A 24271-nucleotide genomic window follows, 5' to 3' on the forward strand; every position below is an offset into this window, starting at 1 on the left:
TCTTCAGCACCAAATGTGTCCATATCTATTCAAACAGTAAGAGCATCATTTCTAAATCTATGCTAGGACATATATAAGCTCATTATTATCATGTTTCACTGAAGTTCTAACACTTTAGAAAATTCTCAGTTCAACGTAATTTTGGCTCATTCATTGAAATGATATTTTCCCTTTTGCACTATAATTTCAAAAGCATAAGAAATTTGGATTCCTTTGAAAGAGTCAAATATGCAACTATAGAATTGAAACATTATGTTAATTCCCAAACTAATATGAATAAGTATTACAAATTTCCCAAATAATGCTGATTTAAATGTTCAAAATCCAGTTATGTGCTTTGTTATAAGACAGTCCAAACAAAAATTCCTTTGTTGTTTTCTGTTCTCTTTTTCAAAATGCATAAATCCTACTGAAGTTAATCTATTTTTTCCCACTTCAGAACACCAGGCACTGATTTATCCATTGGGAGTTTTGGCTTGCTTTCTAATACCTAGATTAAGAAAACAAAATAAGATGAGTTATTACCCTGCTTATATTATGAATGAGTACAGTATACAAATTTAAACTTCTGAAAACTTTATGTAACAATTTCCCTTCGTCTAAGCAAGAGTCGAGTTGTGAAATTATTGACTAGTCCCTTATTTTAATAATATGAAGAGAGTGACTAAGTCAACAGCAGGCAGTGGATGCCAGATGCCTACAATCTTCACATTTAGAGTCGAAGAAACAACCTCTGAAGCAATCCAGAGTAAAGCAGGACTTAGGAAAGCAGAAACCCTGACCAGGTGAGTTCATTCCATGGAACATGGGTGGCACAGCCACCAAGAAGCAGAGTCATGGCTTCGGCATCATCTTGCATTAGTTCTTCTCCAGCATGGTTTTGGACGTAGAATAATGCATTGATAGGCAGAAACTGGATCAAAGCCAGTCAATCAAATCTTATTGTATTTAAACTGTGATCAGGGATCCCCCCATGCAAGGAAGTAAGAATACACTTAGTGCAAATCAGCAACTATCAATTTCTTTTTTTTTTTTTTTTTTGAGACAGAGTCTCACATTGTTTCCCAGACTAGCATAGAGTGCCGTGGCGTCAGCCTGGCTCACAGTAACCTCAAACTCCTGGGCTCAAGTGATCCTCCTGCCCAGCCTCCTGAGTAGCTGGGACTACAGATGCGAGCCACCAGACCTGGCTAATTTTTTGTTGACTGGCTAATTTTTTTTTCTATTTTTAGTAGAGACGGCGTCTCGCTCCTGCTCAGGCTGGTCTTGAACTCCTGATCTCAAGTGATGCTCCCACCTTGGCCTCCCAGAGGGCTAGGATTACAGGCGTGAGCCACCGCACCCAGCCAACAACCATCAATTTCTAAACAGTAAATTCTGTGAGGAGAAGAGAAATTACATAGCATCTTAGAACTTTTGAAAGGGGCTTCGGAGTCACCCGGTCCATACATTTTGTTTACAATGACAAAAATGAGGGAGGGAGGGCCCACTAACACACACACCTACTTACTGGGTGGTTTTTATACACACCAACAGAATGTTCTTAAATATCTGATTGGCAGAAAAAACAATCAGTGAACTGAGAGATGATATGTCTTTAGGGTTACCAACAAAATAAAAAAATACACTAACAGGAACCACGCTCACTGCTGCTTACACAGCCAGACTGAGCACGTGGCTTTAGGCAAGTTACAGCGCCTCCTCGAGAAACTTCACACTGCCGTTGCCTCCAGTTCCAACTTTTTGGCTTGCTCTTGAATGCTCTCTTTGATCTGTTCCCAACTTACTTTTCTATCCTTTTTGCCCAACTCTTATCTCCATGGCACTTATGCTTGAGCCAAATTAGATTTGCTTTTCCAAACATGCCCTGCAATCTCCTCCCACCAGGTAGTTGCCCTTGATGTTGACTCCTCCCAGCATGCCCTTCCTTGACTCTGGCCCACACGCCTCAGCCTTCAAGGCCCAATGCAAATGCTGTTCCAAAGTCACTCCTGAATCTCAGGCCAAAGAAATCTCTCCTTCCTCTGGACTTGGGTCCTTGGTGAGGGAGGCCTAAAGTAAAAGTCAGTATGAGAGGCAAGCCTGCTTCTCCTGATGCTGAGCTTTTTCCCACCAAGGCAAGCGTTCTGCACTCTTCCTGTTATTTCCACTCAGAATAAGTAAGATCTTATTATTTATTATGATCAATAACTATGGTTAATTTCACTTTTTCATATTTTCATCTGATCAATATTGCTTATTAAAATTCTGCCTCAACAACTTTTGAAATTTAGTTATAGTCAGTAATAACTGGTAAAAAAAAAAAAAAATCCACGCTATGGGGTGACCACATCAGGAATCCCTCTTGCAGTGTTAAAATATTGGTGAAGCAGTATAACTATTTTTATTTTTTCTAAGTATCTGGCAATATCCAACTCAATGGATGCTACCGATGGAAAGCAAGACCTATTCTACGCCACAACAGAGTCACCTCTTCGACCTGTTTCTAGTGTGAGGTCAGTAAGTCACACCTGGGAGTCACCGAACTTACCATACCAGAGGTCCTTCTGGTCGCCCCACATTTTATATTACTCCTCATAAAGTACACATTGTACCTTTATTACAGTTAAACGTGGGTTTATCTCACCCCATCTACTCAATTCCAAATTCTTTGAGAGAGAGGGAAATTCATCTATTAACTACGTGTTGAATGAGAGTGTGCAAGTGGCAGACCTGCACCCGGCAACGGTCTCTGACAGAGGCCGAGAGCCCAGATGCCAGCCATCGTGGAGTGGAGCAGGAGGACACCATTAAACAAAGGGATTCATTAGTCATTAATTAAAATTATGTCAATAAGGGTACAGCAGCATGGGGAATAGGAGTCATATTTATCTTTGAATTATTCTGTAATACCTAGTTTAGGACCTCAGAGTGCAAAAGTGAGGATACAAATGAATAATTAAATGGAGAATTCATGAACAAATTAAGGAATTATAAAAATTATGAGAAATTAACAAATCCATTTATTTTAGATAAAGTTATCACAGCTTAAATTATACTGATGTTCTGGGAGTTTTCAGTTATTCTATAACCAGCTCCACACAATATGAGCCATAAAACCAGCCAGGTTTTCTCTGCTGGGGGCATGTTCAGCAAAATATATTTGATTACAGTGTTTCACTACTGTCCCTTTGCTACCCTAAGCTCCCTCTATCGCTAATGCTGAGATGACACTGGTAAAGCACAGGCTCTGCTCCTTTGTGTGAACAAGGAAAAGCTGCCCTTCCAAGGTGAATGCAGCCGGAGCCACAGGGCATGACTGTGGAGCATGGGCTGGTTTTAGCTCCATTTTCCCCCGAATCCAAGCATAGGGCAAAACCCACACTACCAAGTTGGCAGGGACTTGGGAAAGCCCACAGACTGCAGATTCATCTGCAGCAAACCATTCTCCTGATTTTTGTATCATGCAGGAAATTTCGTTAATTATGAGTTTCTAGTGTAGCTCTGATACATTTTTCTGCCTGACCCGGAGGCACTGGTGCTTCTCCACTGTGAAAGCAAAGCTGATGTGTGTTCAGTATCATTCCAATGGTGTTGATATTGTTGAAAAAGTATAAGTCAGGTGGCACGTGTAGTTATGTTCTGTCACCCAGCCACACTCCAGCAGGGCGGGATGCACAGGCAAGCAGGCATTCTACCCAGCCTTCTTCCTGACACCTCCCTGTTAATATTTATATGCTGGGATTCCTTCTAAGATTTCACTCCAAGAAGTGTTTCAGGAGTAGGAATATTATAAAGGCAACTCTACACACCTCCTTCCTTTACACAGTATTGTCCTAGTACCCATGGGTCTAGAACTCAAGTGTATGACATCTTGATTTGTACAGATCAGGGCATCTGATCTCTTCAGCTGCTTACTTTATGGCAGTGATTTTCCAAATGTGCTTTAAGAAGAACTCTAGGAATTTCTTCAGAGCTCCGTCAGACTGTGGGGCAGGAAACCAAACCCTCGGGCTCCCACAAGCTCACCTCCTCTGCACATTGAGCAATTTGACATATTGGGCCTTCACACCAGCTTTTTGGGTAAAACACTGTGTTCTATGTATCTGACTTCTTTTAAAACCAAGCTTTAGGATGATAAAAACCTTAGTACATCGCTCATTTTCCTGTATTGTCAAAAAAAATAAAGAGATCAGCTCTAATTATGTGATTGCACAGACTTTATACCATTTTCTGCCTCTGGTCTATTTCCAAGGAAGCTGCAGTAGTAGCAGAAATAGACACATGTCATGTACGATGCCTGAGGATGAACTCAAATTCTTTGTGGAGACAATTACTCAGCTAGGCAAATGAGACTTACGGTGAAATTGTGCAGCCCGAAGCATATGCATGATGTCCTGTGTAGCGAATGTCACAGCGCACAACGTTGTTGGTATAGTCTGATTCAGGCACCAGGTAGCTGGGGTTTACACTGACCTAGGCAATACAGACAGCATTTGTGTTAAAGAGTTCATCAGTATTTACTGGTATCTTTCTATTTCTATACAGCTACAACAAGGGAATTGTTAACAATGGATTTATCTAAATCAAGCAGGGAAGGGAGTTTAAGTAAAGCCAAGTGGTTAAACCCTAGAGATGGTATAGAAGGAGACTCCATATTTTCCCCTGAAGTTCTTTAAAGTAAGAAATATTTAGACTAGATTATTTATAAATAGAGGATGTATAACTATTTCCAAGACCATGATTATTTAACATTTGAATCCAGAGAAGAGGGCCTATTGATTTGCAATGGAAATAAATTACATATTTTCAAAGATCTCTACCTTTAGGATGTAGTTTCCAGGTTGCACATCTGTAATATCAATCCACTGGCAGTCTATGTCTGCACCATACGTATCATAACAGCCAGGACTCAACCCCTAAAACAAACAAAATAAAAAATTTAAAATGGTGACACATGACCAGACTATGCTAGAAAATATGCTGTTATTTGCAAATTAAATTTTAAGTTAGTACTTACAAGAGTTTGACATAAAACTATATTTATATTTCATCTCCCTTGAGAAGTATATATTACTCAGTCTTATAGCACCTCCAGCTAAAAAAGACATAGGACTAATATAAGTAATAGTACACCTCACTTCTTAAAAGTGTCATAAGTCACCAGTGATAAATGCAATCTTAAGTGACAAAATAGGCCTCCACCAAAATTCTAGAATTTTACCAGTTCAGGAATAAAGGCCACTTAATAATTAACTTAATTCACATGTTCTCTTCTTAGGGAAACCCTATCCAATTTCCCCTTTTGGAAATTATATTCTTGTACTCTGAATGCCCATGATACTTTTTTGTATAGCTTTTATAGTTTTATTTTTTTTTGTTCTGCATTAAAATAATACTATATAAGAATACATGTAACTAGAAGCTGTGCACTCCCTAAGGGTACAGTCTATGTTGCATCTTTGAATAGCTAACATTTATTCAATATTATTCCAGGAGCAATTTAAAACACATTGCACATACAAATTCAATTTTCACAACTACATGAGGCAGGGGCTATTGTTATCTCCATTTCATAGATGAGGAAACTGAGGCACACTAAAGTCACATAACTCACCCAAGAGTATACAGCTAGCCAGTGGCTAAGCCGGTTTGAGTTTAGGCAATCAAGGTCCAGAGTCCCTGTTCTTAACTACCACACTATTCCCTCTCACACAGTCACCGAAACATTCTGCTGAATTGAAGGGATGAAGGCATGGCTAGATTGATGAATGCCACATCACTCCACTTGCTCACATATTCACGTCAATAAGTAAATGAGTGCCTTCTGCAGACTAGGAAGGGAAAAATATGAATAAAATATGGTCCTTGCTTTAAAAGTGTTATAGGCTGGAAAAGTTTACTGAAATTGGAGTCTGTGAGTGTATTCTTGATCCCCTTAGTTCTTCATGAGAAGTTTTAACTTGTATTTTTATTCAAATAGTAATCTAAAGCAAATTTAAAAGTATATACTAGAATCATTTTAAAGCAATACTGCCATTTAATTCCAGTACCCAAAATTGCATTGGTGTTTAAGATCACCTTGGTCACCAAGGAGATGGCAAAATCATGTTAGCACGCTCCATTTCTGGTTTAGCAGTAGCTTGATTTGGGAAGAGTAGGGTAGAATTGTGCTATCGTACAGCACATGATAGCACAGACAAGCCACACTCAAAAGGACCTATGTCACAGCAGTGAGAGCTATATTCCATTATCACTGGCTGAATTCCTATCTTAGTCCACACATCAATTACCAGTATGTTGAGTAGTAAACATAAAATGGAGAATTTTTGGTCTGGTTCCAGCACATAACTCTAATTCTGGCATATAATGCATACTCAAAAGTGTTAGCTATTACTGTTACTACTACTAACACTAAGTTCATGACATTGTAAAAGGAGTCATTGGATTAGATACCTATTTAAACAGGTTTAAATAATTCTACAATGCTTACCTTACCTTCAAGTGAACAAAAGAGCTTTAAAGAATGCTGAAATCAGCACTCTAGAATTACTCAGCTGGCAGAATTTAAGTATGAGCTTTGATTATTTGAACTAGCAAACAAAAAACTGGAGTTACTTAGGCCATTAAGCAAACAGGCATTTCATGTATTCAAAGTCAAAATATAAAAAGTGATTAAATGTAGAACCTTAGCCGAGGCTGTCTAAATTAGCTACTTGGTTTTATCAAAACACAATTTTTTGTTTCATTAAATTAACAAGGTTAATGCAACTGTTTTTAGTTTTGTATATATATTTAATATGTAAATTTGTTTTCTAAGAACACAGGAGTTATATAAAAGTACAAATATAAAAAGGTATACCTAGTTTTATGCTTGAATGCATTTAAGCAGCATTATAATAAAACTAATCTAAGTCAACATTGGGGGTTTGTGAGAATATTTTTCCTTTAAATGAAGTCCATGTTCAAGAGACACTGGTCTAGAGAAAAAAACAAATACATAAATCACTTATAATGCAAGACTTTGTGAATAATGGTTAAATATGACATGCACATAGGATGATTAACAAGAAACCTGCCATATAATATAAAATGAAGTCACCCCCCAAAATAGGGGAACTGGAAGTGCTACAGTCCCAGATTCAAATCTTTCAGAGTGAGCTGTCCAGAGTGCCTCTTTTTGTAAAGTGGGGAGACTAAACTCCCTGGTGCTATGGAACTTGGAGATTATGGAATGAAAAGGGAATCTCTATAGGCACACAAGTATAATATGTGGGTAGGTCACATTTCCTTTTTCTTAAAGAATAAGTACTACCCCATGGCACGCAGAATTTAACCTTTATCCCCTCCAATTGCTATGATGTTCTAAGCTCAAAGAAAAAAGCAATGGTAACATTTAGGTCACCAAAAAGCTTCCTGCCACAGCCCTGGAATTTGCTTCCCAAGATGCCAGCTGCTTATCCCTCTGTGCCCTGGGTTATGTACATTCACTACTCCTTGCCAAGATTTGGGCTGGAGTAAAATTATAATGTCCTTTTACAAATTAGGGTTTCATACGGAAATACTGACATGGCTTTTTTAACTGACACACATTTTCCAATTATAAGACATACAAACTGCTTAGCTCAGCACTATTTTTAAAAATCCATCCGAACGACATCTGACATCAATTATACTGTAGGTTGAAACATACATGTGTGGAGAAAGAAATGGTGTCCTTCTGCTCTTTTTTGCATTATTAAAAGAGACAACTTTTTAAAATGCTTTTAAAAAAACTTATTTCCTCTCCTTTTGTTAACCCCAACCGCTGTTCTTTTTTTTTTTTTTTTTTTTTTTTTTTGAGACAGAGTCTCACTTTGTTGCCTGGGCTGGAGTGAGTGCCGTGGCGTCAGCCTAGCTCACAGCAACCTCAAACTCCTGGGCTTAAGCGATCCTCCTGCCTCAGCCTCCCGAGTAGCTGGGACTACAGGCATGCGCCACCATGCCCAGCTAATTTTTTCTATATATTTTTAGTTGTCCAGATAATTTATTTATATTTTTTTAGTAGAGATGGGGTCTCGCTCAGGCTGGTCTCCAACTCCTGACCTCGAGCGATCCACCCGCCTCGGCCTCCCAGAGGGCTGGGATTACAAGCCTGAGCCACCGCGCCTGGACCCCTGTTCTATTTTTAGCATAACCATTCCATGACAAGAGGAATGGTTTTTCAGGTGAGAAAACAGAAGTATCTTTTGTACAGTTATTGACCAAGCCAGTTAAAGAATACAGAATGAAGGCCCATGTCATAAACTCTTCTGACTTTTTTAGAGAGTGAACTTCTGTTTTTCATTGTAGAACGTAACAAGGATTCACAGTGACCTTCTGTGATTGTGAATAGGGGATACATGTATTGCTGGAAATACTTTAAAAGTAATTTGGATCATCAAGCCATCACTTGCCTTTTCCCAACTATTGTCCATCTTCATAAGATGACCCCCCAAAATGAAATAATTTATAAAAGAGAGGTGGGAGGGAAGAAACTACTAGCCTACTTTGTTTTCTCTCTGAAGCCCGTGGGTTCCTGAGTTCAGGTTGCCAACTTACCTGTGTGTGTGCAGTACATGCAAATCGCCTGTGGTACCCATAGTCACAGGATGTGTCCTCAAGACAGAAACTTGCTTTGTGACCTTCAGCCACTCTCCTCTGGGTGCTGGCATCAAGCAGGTCGTAGTGGCTGAATTCATCCATACTGTGGTAATGTCTAATGTCCCACACAACAAAAGATGGTGGTCAGTTACACACAGAGAAAGCAATGAGGATATTACATGACTTCCCCATTGCCTCATAACTTTGTTTTCACATGAAAATTGAGGTCAATTTTATTTTCATAAAGGGAGATTCATGCTAGATTTTTTTCCCAGTGACATAAATCTATCAAAATTACGAGCTTTTAACTTTGCTAGTAGGAAAAACGATTTAATTTGAGTGTTTTGCTTTCCCATTACACCCTGTTTTATCTTTGAATATTAAATAGAAATAGAAAATAAATTATTTTTGCTTAAGTGAAACTGGCCACATACTCTCTGGTATATTTCTCTTGGCCACCGCTACTGATGTTTCATTCCAAAAAAGGGGAAGCACATGATCCTTGAGAGGTTACTATGAGATTTTTAAAAACTGAGTTCTCACATATTTAAAATCATTACTAAAATGCAATGGATAAATAATGTCATGTGTTATCCACCCTTATCACTTAAATAGTACAAACTTTTATTTAGAAATAAAACATTTCTACTTCATCAGAAAATTAGTTGGCTTGTATTATATTTACTTTTGTCATTTCAGAAAATAAAGGTGCTGAGTTGTTCATCTTCTCACATAAGGGAAAAAACAATGAGAATTTCAGAAAGTTAGTTTAAGGTCACGCATCAAAATTGCCTGACAGTAAACACCCAGCCAAGTTACCAAGTCAAATGTTAGAATTACCTTATGTGAAAATCTTTAAATATAGGGCAGAACAGGTAACCACCCTGAGTTTGACACAGGTCTTTTAAAAGATGGAGGCCACTCCTCCTCAGCTCGCAGAGTATATCATCTACATCTCTCTTTGAGAATGATCTCTAAATCCTTTTAATAACAATGTGTGGTCTTTATGAAATGCTATTTAATGCTAACTACCTGCAGATAATCTTGGCTGCAACAGACATTTTTAGGAATCCTACCTGTAGTATATTGGAGTAAATTTTATATTGAAGTCAATTGCTTTATCCTACAAACAGTTTTAATAAGCCAGGCTTGGAGTTTCCAATCCAAAAGACAACAGGATCTAGTAGTTGATGGATTATATTAAAGTAGACTCCCTTAATTATGTCAAATGGCATAGAGAAAAAGTCTACCCGTAAATAGTTACAATGTTCCTCCTATAGGGAAGAAATAAGACTTGCGTTTGCCATATCAAGAATCACCTGAAAAATGAAAAAGTAACTCAAACGTACCCAGGAGACCCATCTACTTACTGGTGACAACTGTGCCACTCCCAGGAATATCTTGGCCGGCTTGGTAAGAAGTCTGATGTCCCTTGGTTTTTCACTCTTTGGGGAAATCTTAGCAGCACCCTGTGATCATAATCTCTGACATCTCCCCTGTATGCTGAACTGTGATTTTCAAAAAAGAAACATTATATTCACACAATATTAACTAAAGACAAAACTACAAATAAAACCTCTCCATTATACAATAGTGACAATCCCCCTTCTCCAACTAGACTATCAGTTCCAAGAGGCCAGAGCATTTGTTTATTTTGTTTATTTCTGCATTCCAAGCTCCTAGAACACTCCTGGAACAGTCAGAGCTCAATGAGTATTTGGAGAATAAAGGAATGAATGGAAACTATGGAAATCCACAGAGCTTAAAAGTAAAAACATAATAAAATTAGCACTAAAAATGTGAGAAGTAAACTTCGTATTTAAAATCTATTCAAGTTTGATCCTATGAATGAGTGAAACTAAGGTAGAAATTATCCTCAACAAAAAAATAATCCCATAGACACTTGTTAAGAAGTTTGAATTTTACAAAATATTTCTTCTTAAATATTTAATTAAGATGGAAAATGGGGAAATAACTCTAAAAGAGGACACCCAGAGTTAGAGGAATTATTTTGTAACTTCACTATCTTTAAAACAACAGCACTACTGTAATAACATCACAGGGAGGGCAATGGTGTGAGTGATGCAAGACTCAGGAATGAAAATGAACTTGGATTTCTTTTCTTCCTTTAGCCTGACAATTATAAAGGGTCAAAGTGGAAGAAATGTACAAATACACACCACTGTGTTCCTACTAATATATTTTGTGTGAATATATGTTAAATACTATGGATGACCTTATTCACACGTTAAAATTTTTATGAACCCTATCAAAACATCTTTTGCTCCCTCTGCTGGTTCCCCAGCAGAAAACTCAGAGAACCCCAATCCTAGAACTTCTATTTTATTTTAGGACTAATGGAAAAGCAAAGTTCTTGCTCATGGGCTTATTCTGGCTGGAGTATTTATAACACCAAAACAGTTAATCGTTGTCTCAAACAAAAGAGGAAACCTAACCTTTACCAATGAGGCTACAATGGCAAATTTGACGCCAATCTTTTAAGGGAATAGTAGCACACTCTTCTATTACAATAACTTTAAACATTACTGTATAGTTGTTTTACAGAAGTTACTGGAAGCAATTGGCTCCAAAGTGTAAATATCTTGGGAAAAGAGCACCAGGAGACTTCCAGTCTCCAGGCTAAGGGTTTGCTCCACCTCCCTGATTTGTGCAGGAGTTTGACAGTCAGAACCCACAGAAATCTTCAAAAGTTTAACTCTCCATCCAGGTCAGCGTGCCCGGGAGGTCACGTCCCACTTCCCAGCTCTTGTCCGAGCTCTGGTCCGCGCGGGACAGCAGCGGTCAGAACCAGGCACGAGAGCGCCCCGCAACCCAGACCGCGGAGCGGGGCGCAGAGGTCCCAGCCCGTACCTGGCCAGGCAGTTTTCCTCCGCGGCGCATCGCAGGTTGTACATGGACATCTTCTGCACGTACGTGGACGCCTGGATGTAGTAGGGGTCAGGCACCAGGTCTGGGAGACCTAAACGTCAGCAGGCAACGGGCGCGGCGGTGAGACAACCCGGTGCCCCCCACTCCGGCTCCCGACCCCTCCAGGTCCCTTCCTCCTCACCCTTCGCCCACTGGGACTGCGAGGTGGGGCTGAGGGCAGCGAGAGAACGGGGACACCGGCGCGGCGCAGCGAAGCAAAGTGGAAAGGAAGCAGGCGGGGCCGGCGCGCGGTTTGCGCTGGATTCCAGAGCTGCCTCTGCAGGCGCGGGGGAGGGAACGGTCCGCCGGGACGGGGCCCGCCGCGCCCAGGCAGCCACGTCGAGGAGCCACACAGTTGGGGACCAGGTGCAGGGTGCTTGGCGGACTGGGGGTGCTTACCGTACTGGAAGTAGCCGGTGCCGTACCCGGGCCGGTACCTGTTCCCAGGCCGAGGCCTCTCATACGTGTCGTAGTAGTTGTAATAGGGGTTGTCGTCGGTGTACTTGTAGGGGTTGTACGGGTCGTCGCCCACCATGCCGTCCACGCGGCTGGGCGGCCGCAGGTTACTGAGCGCCGGGACGTCTGGCGCAGTCCGATTGCCCGCGCCCGAGGCGCCAGCGTCGCGGGCTCCGGCTTGGACCCAGGCGCGGCCGGCGGGCCTGGCTCGGCCGGCGGTAACCCCCGAGGAGCCGGCCGGCCGTGCACGCGCCGCGGCGGTGCGGTTGTCGCGGAGCAGCAGGATCGGCGTGCGCGGCTGCGAGCCGGCGGCGCTGGCGGCACCCGGGGCGGTGGCGCCCGGGTCCCGGCGGCGCTGCGGCTGGTACTGCGAGCCCAGGCTCAGCAAGCTGAACACCTGCCCGTTGTTCTCCCACTGGATCTGCTGGCGCCAGGCGCCCGGAGCTGCGGGCGGCTCGCGCGGGGGCTGCTGCGGGCCGGCGGCCGGCGGGGCGCAGCGCACGAGCGCGCAGAGCTGCAGCGGCCCCAGCAGGAGCACGGTCCAGGCGAAGCGCATCGCTCCCTCTGCCGGATCGCCCCCACTCGGGGAGGACGTGGCTCGGAGAAAATAAAAACGGGGCTCAAATCACGGGAAGGAGCGAGAAATCTTCAACCGAGGAGGCGGGCGGAGCGCGGGTGTCTCCGTCCCACCACGCAGTGCCAAGGGTGGGCTGCAGACCCTTCCCCTGTCAAGGCGGCTGCTGGGACGTGGCACCCGTCTCTCTCCCCTGTCCCAGTCCTGGAGGGCGACGGGGAGCGGTGCGGCGGTCCCAGCGAGCGGGCAGTGTCTGGAGTGAAGGAAGGAGGAGAGATTTTAAACTTTCTGGCACGTTTGCAAAGTTACACAAGCGGTTCTGGCCCAGCCGCCCCTCCGCTGTTGGTTCACGTAATGCGATTGGAAACGTGCGAGGCGGACAGCTCCTCGCCGCTGCCCCTCCCTCCCCTGCCCTCCTCTCCCCGTCCCGTCCTCCGCCCCCCAGACACGTTGCACAGGCAGCGTTAAGGGGAAAGAACGAAACGGAACACACATCCTGAGACACACTGGCTTAATCTGGGGCGAACATGCAGGAATTTCAAAAGACTCAGACAGGCGAAGGCAGCCAGGCCATGGGGCGACGCCAAAATATGCATGAAGAAAAATGCTATTAGGTCACCAGCCCCGGAGAGGCGGGAAGTCGGGAGGTGGGGAGGGTGCTGGGGGCGAGAGCGGATGGGAGAACGGTTGGGACTAACGTTTATCCATAAAGGAGTTAACCAGACATACTTCCCAGTGCACACTCACTCGCCTTTATGGGAAGCGCCCTCAGCAAGTAAGCCCCAGGATATCAAATTTTGTTTTTGTGTGTGTAGGTAATATGAGAAATGGGTTACAGATATGTTTCCTACAGTGAATATTTTAATAACCAAAAGTGAAATTTTACAAGGAACAAAGCCAGCTAACCTTGAAGCGATGAATAAACCTGTCTCTTTTGCAAAATGCCGGCCTGCTTTGTACTCTGAGTGGAAATGAAGAACCATCTCTCATCTCCCCAGTGTCTACCAGGAAGTTTCATTAAAGGGGACTAGAATAAGTCTGGGTAAGAGAGCATTCAGAAGGCATCTTCAAATAAGCGTTTTATCTTACTTTTTCTTTTTCTCTTCTGCATTAATAAGGTTTGACTTTGCATTTAAAAAAATTAAATCACCGCTGTTAAATACTGAAATTCAGTAAAGCGTCCCACAGTGTTTGATTTATCTTCCAATCTAAACAAAGGGGTTGCTGAAGAAATAGCCATGGAGTTCAGATTCCGGTAGAGAATGGAGTAGGAGTGGGGCAGGAGGATGGGTGGGAGGATAGATTATGCTGACTGGAAAGATGCTTAATGGACCAGTAATTCGCACGCCACTCGGGGTCTGGGCAGTGCTGGGAACATTTCAAAGAAAAAAAAAAGGCTACTAAATGGCCTGTCTTATCACTACTACTAAAAACTAGATTTTAATAACCCTTTTATTGAGCTCATCATTGAACTTTTGTCTAGATATACTTCAATATTTACCTATCTCTGTTAGTCTCTGGCTTTCTGAATTTAATCTCCACATTTTGATTTGGCTAATCAAGTCATCTGGCTGGAATTCGAATCGTGAGCAGAAGGAAGGAGCAGTTGCTTCTCCCACTACCAAAGAAAGTGTCCGTTAGGTCTTGCTACACAGATTCCCCCACAGCTTCTTTAGGCCAGTATATTCCAAGACCTGCTTCTTCAGCTTTTCCTTAAATTTTTCCAGTGCATTCCTCTGGGGCCTGACAGGGTCAGAGTCCATTTCTGTTGTTTGCCACCTACAAACATCGACTGCACGGAGGAGTCTGTGGCTGGTCCTGTCAGCTTATCAGATTGCATGAATTTGAGTCCACGGTAATGGGTTTGGTTCTTTTTGAGTCAAGTTGGATTTGTTCTGCCCATGACCACACAGCATCCTTGGTCACAAAGAGATGTCAGATTGCAGCTTATCAGTGGGTTAGCAAATCCATTGCTTATATGATGGAGGTAAGCATTCAAGTGCAAACCCCACTGATGGTAAGTCAACAGCGATGTCTGTCTGAAGGTAAGACACATCCCTAACTGTCATTTCAGACTTGCTGCAGTGCTCAAAATTAAAGTATTCAGTTTCTCCAAACCCACTGAGGAAGATGGAATGAAAAAGAAGAAGCAGGTGTATATAATTTGGATGGACAGGCTAAATTATAGGAGAAGCAGAAAAGGAGAGAGTGTAATTACCCCTCATCTGAAAAAGGTTCTTTATGTGTCCCTGAACAGCTTATTCCCAGAAGAGAGAAGCCTGGAACTGCTATTACTTGACCCCGGGTTTCTGAGGGAAAACCCCTGGTATGGGGGTCATAGTGTCAGCATGACAGACCAAAGCAGCCCCTAATGGGGGGATGGGAAGTTTATGCTGGGCACATATAATATCCTTGTTTGAAATCCTGGTGCTCTCATTTAAAAAAAAAGAAAAGAAAAGCTATGTATCTCTGAGCAGCTGATTTGCTCTTTCTGGCTTTTAGTTATCTGTAGGATTCAAGGATTAACCCAAATCCTTTCTAAAGCATCTTTCCTAGTTTGAAAATCTCCGTTTTTTTTGTAAATATCCAAGTTATTTCAGCTATTCAATTCATTCATTATGATGCTCCATTAGGATTATTAATATTTAACTGAATAATTCATTTAGTTGAACATTAAAACATTGGATGCAATTTGTGTAAGTTTGAATCAGCAGACTACAATTTTCTCTTTTTACATATTTCTCATGAGTGAAATTCAAAATATATTTATTTGCTTTACAAACATTTCTTCAACACATTTGTGTCCTAGAGTATAGTATATCATAATGGTGACTTGCACACATGACCACTAAAAATTCATAACTGAATGACGTCAGTCATTTTTTTTCCAATTTGCTTCAACAGACTTAAAAATATCTTATCAGAATATAAATAACTGACTAGAACAGTAATGATGTGCAATATTTATTTTCTTTTAAACACACACATACCACTTAGGGGAGAAAAACATTACCCTTTGTCACACATCCTAATGAAAAGCTCAGTTGATTTTTTTCTCTCTTCCATTTCCTCTAAACTCTCTCTGGCTTAAGACTCAGTCAGCTGAAAAACAAACATGTGGCAACCACATTGGGGACAATACCAAGTGTTTGCAAGCCCTGTGGGAGATGATATCTAGCCACACATTGTGCTATCTGTTCAATGACAAACTTATTATTTACAAAATTGGAAAAAAACACAGTTCCTTAGCACTCAAAACTGAAATAATGGTAATAATAATAATAATAATAACTGTAGCTACAAGATGTATACAGTTTTTTGGCTTTGAGAAGATCCACAGCTGCTTTCACTTTTGTCCATAAGCCTTTTTTTTTTTTTTTTGGTGGACAATTCTGCAGTATGTACTATAAGAAGATAAATAAAATGATACTAATTTTTTCTGTGAGGTTCTAGCCCATTGATGTAAAACCTTTAAATTGCAATGTCTGGCCCATTGACCAAGAAATGAAAGTTGTCATAAGGTTATGTTCCCGGTATTCATTAAATGCATTTACATTTGTGGGATATTTCATATAAATGGAAAATAGAGTGTGCAGAAAGCCCAAACAGTAAATAAGGGCCACTGAATTACCAAAGCCAGAACAGTAACACCATTGTCAAAGGACTTGGGTTCAAGCATATATTCTTTTGTTTGGGAATCCGGAAACTCATACAAATCTTGTTCTTTGGTAAAGACTAGTGCTTGTAAGTGCTTCGGTGCCATGTAATTTGAAAACACCACAGAGAATAAAATAAAGTGGAAAGCTGGAGCTATGTAAGGGGAAGATAAGTGAAAAAAGAGGTAGGAATAACATCTAACACAGGGGAAATACATTGAGAGTTGAATGAGATATTGAAGACACTTTTAAAAAGTAATTAAGAGGAGTAACAGTGAAATAAAGAACCAGAAATCTTACTTGGAGAAAAATGAGGGAGAGGAGTAAGTTAGCCTTAAAGTTAACAGTGTGCTTGTGTTCCCTCTACTGCTCATTCTTGCCTCTTGCCACGTACCACTTCCAGGTATTCACCCAAAATAAAAAGTAGACAGTTAGTACACACTTGCCTGTATGTCAAGACTGAACTGAAAAAAAAAAAAATCTGTAAACAAACTGAGTAGAAGAATTCCAGAAATAATAACTTTTAAATATATCTGGTTTGGTTGCCCATTTTCTTGGGCCACCTAGTGAATGGAAAAGTGTAGTTTAACTCTAGGGAATGGAAAAGTATTTCATTCTGGTGTCTTTAATGCATATTCATATGTGATTAAGTAGAGAATGTTAGTCACAAAATGGAAAATGAGAAGAGGTGATGTTATGATAGAAGAATGGATCTTTGAAGTGCAGTGGATCAGAGTTCAAAGTAATGTGGTTATATTGACTACAAAAATAAGTGGCCAGCCAGTTGGCCCAACTGCTTGCAAGGAAAGTCCAAGTGATTTGATTGGGCCTGATAGACAGTCCAATGACCAAAAGGCAACATTCTTCATGCTGTGGGGTACACTAGGGTCATTTGTATAATGAACTGATAGAATAAGTTGTGCTCCCAGTCCCACATCTTGGCTTATGGCAAGCTCTGCAGCTCTTTCTGGATTCAGTTTCACTGTATCAATGTGCTAAAAATTATTTAACTTAATAGAACCTGGGAATGATCCTCTGAGATGGCAGGATGTAGGTCAGGAGGGCATTTATGCTTAACTAAGGCATCTCCTTCACCCGCCCGTCACATGCAGGGACTGCACTCTCGCCATTAGACAGTCATTCCTCTGCTTTAACTTAAGCCAATGCACTTCCTTCTCTTGAGGCCCAGGACGAACAAGATGGCAAACGATATGGGGTTTAAATATTTTTCCCCTCTCTCTTCTATAAAATGGTAGATTTCAGAACATTTCAAGGTGTATATATGTCTGGAGTAAAGGCAGAGTAGAAGGAAAATGTTGATGTTTCCTAATTGTACTTGAGGCCAACTTTGAGAATCATAGTTCTTTTTCTGTTATGGTTAGAATACTACTCATTTTACCATCTTAATTCCTCCTGATTATAAGCACCTTAAGCAAAGAATGAAATATTTTTACATTATGGCTCTCAGAGCTATGAGAGTCCTTTAAAGCAGGCTCAGTTGGTTACAGTGAGTACTATAACCACATTGCAGTAAACATGGGTTTCTCTAGCTTCTACTCATTTTCTTTTTTTTTTATATTTCAACTGTTTCATGCATCACAGTCATCTCTTTCAGAAGGTACAGAGAAAAAGAGAAAAACTAAAGCCCTGTGCTTCAGTCTGTGGGAACTGTGTCTCTAGTAGGTCACATAATGGCACCAGACCCTTTGACCACTATTCTAGGTTACTTAGGGGAACAATGCAGGCTTGTCTACCAATGATGTATCTTTTATACTTTATTCTCGATAGTCTATATGAGTTTCTGCAAATAGTTAATACAAAGGTCTATAGTACAATGGCACATTGGAAAATATTAAATGCATTCATTAAATGAAAATATTAAATGATTAGTATGTGGAAATCTTAAATTAATTTATACAGCCTAAAAATGATCTGTGGCTAAGGAATCTCCAGTGTCTGAATAATTGAGTTGAATATGCAGGGCCTTTTCGCGTTGCTAAATGGATGCCTAGTAGAGAAGGAAGTAATTTAAAAAACAAGCAATGTAATTACCCTCTTTAACAGGACAATACCTATCCTCTCTTTAATAATAACCATTTCTGTTTCTTGTCACTTACTCTGTTCCTGGCACTATGCAAACTGCTTGAATGTATTACCTCATTTTATCCTCAGAGCAACCTTGTGAGGTGGTTTTAATACTTTTATTTCATGGATAAGAAACTGAAGCTTAGAGAGATTAAGCAACAGTGAAAACTTGGCAGAGTTGGATCTTGAACCCAGATCTAGCCTTTATAAACCACTATATTAAACTCTTGTTATGTGAAATAGATAATTATTTCTTTGAATTTTCTTTCTTTAATTATTTCAAAAAATAAGCTAAGTGGGACATTACACGACAAGGAGAATGTGGCCAGACCAATTAAATGATTAGACTAGCAATTACTGTTACCCTAGTGCCTATGGGTAAATGGCCTTGGGATAAGTGTAACACACACTTTAGCTGAGAAGGTGACAAGTACTAGAAAGAACGTTGGTGATGGAGACAGACTGTCCTTGGACAACTCTTACCTCTATTATTTACTGACAGTAAGTTCTTGGATGAATTACTTAACTATTCTGAGACATGGGTTTCTCCACCAAAATTAAGATAATAAGACCTATCTTGCAGGGTTGTTGTGAGAATGAAATGCTTGTTAAGGATATGGCAGAGATCTAGCTTATATTTGGCACTGAGTAGTTGGTCACTGTTGTTACTACTTGGTACTTGGACATTGGAGTTTAAAAGTTAACAAAGACTATTTATTTGTATACAGATAATCATGCAGAAAGCCATTTTCTATAAACATGGAAAAGGGACATTCTTTAATTTTTAAGGCGCCTGTATTGTTACTTTGGGGCAGGCATATTTTTTTAAGTCAACATTATTGAGATATAATTTACAGAAAATAAGACATACAGCTTTCGAGTGTACAGTTTGATGTGTTTTAACAAATGTACATGCCTTGGTAACCAGCACCACAGTCAAGATACAGAATATTTCCATACTTCCACAGAGTCTTGAACCCACTTCACCCTTCCCTAGGTTACCACAGTAATGATTTGTTTGCTCCACCTAGATTAGCTTTATCTGCTCCAAAACTTCACATAAGTGGGAATTATACTGCAGATTCCTTTTTGTCTCTGTTCTTTTGCTCAGTTTCATGTCTGTAAGATTCATTCATGTTATTGCTTAATCAATGGTGCATTTGTTTTTCTTGATGAGGAGTATTTCATGCTAAGAACATACCATGATTTGTTTATTTTTCATTTGTCTTTTGGGTTTCCCCCACCCCAAATGTGGCTATTATGAGTAAAGCTGCTATGAGCCTTCATCTACAAACTATTCTATGGATGCGTGTTTTCATTTCTTTTTTGTAAATACTTAGAGATAGAATTGCTGCATCATTAGAGTAGGTGCATGTTTAATTTTATAAGAAACTGGCAAGTCTTTTTATAAGGAGTTGTATTGTCTTTACATTCATACCAGACACATACAGAGTTCCACTTGTTTCGCATCCTTCCCAAACCCTGGTATTTCAGTCTTTTTCATTTTAGCCATTGGGTATGAAGTGGTGTCTCATTGTCATTTTAATTTGCACTTCCTTAATGACTAATAATTGTAAGAATTTTTCCATGTGCTACACATCTGTGAAATACCTATTTAAATCTTTTGCCCAATTTCTTTTTGTATTCTTATTGAGATGTAAAATTTTTCTGTACATTCTGGATATAAAACTTATATGAGACATATGCATTGCAAATATTTTCTCCCATTTTGTGGGCTTACTTTTTCATTTTCTTAATGATGTCTTTTGAAGAACAGAGTTTATAATTTTGATAAAGTCCAGTATCAATTTTTTTTATGGTTAGTGTTCTTTGTATTCTAAGAAATCTTTTTCTGGCCCAAGGCCACAAAGATTTTCTTCCATATTTTCTTCTAGAAGTTTTCAAATTTTAGTTCTTTATGTTTAGGTCTCTTATCAATTTCAGAATGCTCTTGTGTGTGATAAGGGGTAGGAGTTAAGGTTTATTTTTTACCACATGAATGTCCACTTGATCCAGAACTGTTTGTTGAAAAGATTACTTTTTATTTAAGATATACTTTGGCCCCTTTAACAGAAATCAGTTTACCTTATATATGTGGGTCTATTTCTGGACTTTCTATTCTGTTTCACTGATCTGTTTGCATATCAATATGCCAATACCATATTGCCTTGATTATTTCAGCTTTATAGTAAGTCTTTGTCAGGAAATGTGAGTCCTTCAACTTCATGTTTTTTTTAAACGTATTCTGATTGGTTTAGTACTCTGACAGACCTTTGCATTTCCATATACATTTTAGAAATAGCGTGTCGATTTCCATTTTTAAAACTGCTGAAATTCTGACTGAGGCTGTGTTAAATCTATAGATCAATTTGGAGATAATTTACATTTTAACAATATGACTATTCCAATCCACCAACATGGTAAATTGCTCCACTTATTCAGGTCTTCTTTAATTTATTTCAGCAATTTTTTATGGTGTTTAGTGTAGAAAGCTTGTGTCTCTTTTGTAAAATTTGTTCCTATGTATTTTATGTGTTTTAAGGTTATTGTAGATGAAAATGTTTAAATTTAATTTTCTTGTTTTTTACTAGTTTATAGAAAGATCACTGATTTTATATGTTGACTTTATATATTCTTAAAAAACTTTTCTTCATCAGCATTTAAGGAGGAGAATAAGAAACTGGAAAACAGAACTGGCAGATGTAAATAAGAGAAGAACACAAGGAATGATTCTATATGAAGATTTTTAGAAATAAGGTAATGATTTTAAAAAGCCCCATTTTAGTTAAGTACTACTATGTAACAAACCATCCCCCCAAAATTTAGTGCCTTAAAATAATACACATAGTATTATTTCACAATCCTGGGGGTTAGCTGAGTGGTTCTTCTGCTGTTATCACTTGGGCTCACTCATATGGCCACATTCAGCTATATTTTTGTATCAGAAGTACATGTGATACATATTCTATTCTATTTGGAGTGGATCAATTTATTGGGGAAAATAATTTTGACCACAAAAAAAATCTGTTGAATAGAACATGAATAATTCTTTTCACATACTCACAATATTAGAAATAATTGGATACTTCCAAAATATTCACTTATTTAATCTAAAAGATTAATACTTCTTCATCAATTATGGTGACTCATAAAAAATTAAGAGATGAAAAGAAAGTATAAAGTATTTTATTTACTTTTTAAATATTTTTAGCCTGTCACAGAGTAAATAACAGAGGTTCATAAGAAAAGACAAAAGAAGTATTTGCACATCTGAAAATATTCTTCACTTAATAATAGGTAGAAAGGAAATATTTTTAAATAAAACATTATAATATATTTATACATAGATGTGTGTGTGTGTGTGTGTGTGTGTGTGTGTATTCCAAAACTCATAATACGTAACATAATGTGTTCAAACTTATTCCTTTTTGGGACCAAAATTTTTCTTTTATCATTCTCTATCTTAGCAACCATAAGCTCAGATCACTAATCCAGAAAACTGAGACTCATCCCTCAGGTTACTCTGTCTCTTACCCCAACAACCAATCCATTTCCAAATATGGTCCATTGCACCTCATTTATATTCCTTGGGCATTTCTACTTCTCCTCATCTCCATTTCAAACATCCCTGTGCAAGTCACCAACCATTTATCTCTTAGGCAATGGCCTCCTAACCAACTTCCTCACATTCACCCATGCGCACCACTCAAATACTCCCTTCTGCAGCGAGAGTGATCTTTTCGTAAAATTAAATCTAACCATGCCATTTCTATCGTCAAACCAATTTAGGGGAATCTCACTACCTTAGGGGAATCAAGTCCATACTATGATCTAATGGGCCCTGTTCTTGCCTCCTCTTACTTCTGCAGGTTCAACACCACCACCACCCTCATCTCCCCAAAGCCTTACCTCCGTTACTCTGGGGCTATTCATTGCACTTTCCAGACCAAACTGTCATGTCCCCCCATCATCAGGGCCTTTACATGTTTTCATTCCCTTTGCATGAACCACTCTTTACTCTTTTGCTGGCCACCTTCATCTCATTCTTGTAGTCTCAGCTTAAATGGCATGTCTTCCTGGAGACTTTCCCTTAACCCTGAGCCAAGGTCACCTCCTTCTCTTTTTGCACATACATAGCATACTAGAATTCTTTGTAAAGCTGGCTTCACCTGTAATTATATGTCCAATGTCTGTCATTTCCGTAAGGACATAAATTTAATCAATAATATATTCACCCAAGCTGTTCATTCTCATCTGTAGGAATGATGACTTCCTTTACACATTATGTGTGGACCAAGTGCCATATCTGTTCTTAATACATGTCAGTAAGTAGTAATCATACAAATACTTTGTCCCAGCCCAGCATGGTTTCAACAAACATGTATTATACTCTCCAAATCAGCGTGCCAAGTGAAAAGTCACTTTAGCACTCTCAGCATGGGAACTTAAGTATTTACTCACTTGGGAGAGAAATGGGCATAATTTCACCAGAATAGCAGAGCCTCTGCTCCAGAGAGGTCTTTGGGCTGAAGCAATTGAAACCTTAATCTTATTAAAATGACAGGGTCTTGGCAGAGGTGAATGGGGACTCTTGCCCAGTGCTTGACCACACCGATCTGGCTCTAGTCAGGCCCTCACATTTACACGCACCAAAAAATCTACATGTTTCTTAATTTTAAAAGGGTAAAGGTAACCTAATTGTAAACAAAGAAGTTTTAAAGTAGACTAAATAGATTTAGGGTTATCTCATTTAAATTTTCATTTATAAATTGAATAATTCATTTAACAGAGCAATTTTTTACATCTTCACAGGACCCTATTTTATGAACTGTCCTGTGTTGAGAATAGTCTTTGGGCATCTCAACAATGGCTGCATGGTGAACTGTGAATGAGATGAGAAGAAATACTTTCAGATGACCTAACACTAAATTCCAAGGCTTATATGACAGAATGCATCCATGAGCATTGAGATAGAGTTCTTTAAAATGCTGTGACTTAGTTTGGGAGACAATAGGGCCCCAGCTAAGAGCAGTTCCAGCTGCAGTCCAAATGGCAAATGGCGGCATTTTCATATGTGAAGTGTTAATGATCGTTCAGTGATCTTTCAAGCAAACCACAGAGGAAATCCACAAATTACTACAACAGATTTTGTTTATGTTAACACTTGTACACACAGTCAAATAGGCTTTTTTTCCCCTAAGTGTCCCCTTTAGAGGCTTCAAAAAAAAAAAAAAATCATCTACAACTAGCTACAGGAACAAAGAATGAATATAAACAGAAGTTACTGTTTTATTTATTAACACATTTTTATTATGCTATAACTCTGTACTAATAATAAACCATATAAACAAGTGATTAGTGAGAACAAAATTGACACAATTCACTCATTTCCTTATTAGTGATGGATATTATCAAGTTGATTATTTATAGAAGTAAATAATATATTTTCCTGATGATACCAAGGGACCACTAAATAAAACACTGCTACAATATATTACATTATACCTAATCATCTTTTTTAAAAAGGATAAGTTTTCCATAATGAAATCCCAACTTATTAACAATTTCTGAGAGGCTAGGCTCTAACAGTTTGTAAGAGAATGGAGGTCTGTCCTAAATATTCAATGTTTATTTCACATTGGCCAAAGATTGATGCTGAAGATTATGTCTAAAAGATTTTTAAAGAGGAATGGCTACATCTTAAGTATGTGCTCTCTATTTTGGCATTTTTCTTGGAGACTAAATAAAGTTTCTAATTGCTTAATGACTATTAAGATGATTGACTATTATTTGTTGAATTGACATTCTGCTGGGTTGGTACAGAGCCCAAGTTATGTTTCGGTTACATTTTAGGGACTACTTCTTGGGACTTTGAGCCTAAAGTATAATAATCTCTAGAAATAAACATGTACCCCATGCCTACTAGCTATTACCAAAATAGTTATAAAGGGGGAAATGGTCCTGACACAAG

At 39.4% G+C, this 24271-nt stretch overlaps 1 protein-coding gene across 2 annotated transcripts; it reads right to left on the minus strand.

Annotated features, from left to right (window-relative positions):
• Positions 1–125: 125 nt before the first annotated feature.
• LOX (lysyl oxidase) lies at positions 126–13071 on the minus strand. 2 transcript variants are annotated; one of them, XM_045566521.1, is made up of 7 exons: positions 11929–13071; positions 11473–11581; positions 9972–10109; positions 8560–8716; positions 4803–4898; positions 4340–4455; positions 126–490 (listed from the first exon to the last, which is right to left on the minus strand). In XM_045566521.1, exons 1-7 carry the CDS (start codon positions 12539–12541, stop codon positions 484–486), a joined length of 1236 nt encoding a protein of 411 aa, XP_045422477.1. In that variant the 5' UTR covers positions 12542–13071; the 3' UTR covers positions 126–483. The 2 variants fall into 2 exon arrangements, with proteins under 2 accessions (XP_045422477.1, XP_045422478.1); XM_045566522.1 differs by lacking the exon at positions 126–490 and having other exon boundaries at positions 4336–4455.
• Positions 13072–24271: the final 11200 nt, after the last annotated feature.

This window comes from Lemur catta, chromosome 12 (assembly GCF_020740605.2).
Source record: "Lemur catta isolate mLemCat1 chromosome 12, mLemCat1.pri, whole genome shotgun sequence".
Taxonomy (NCBI): Eukaryota; Metazoa; Chordata; class Mammalia; order Primates; family Lemuridae; genus Lemur; species Lemur catta.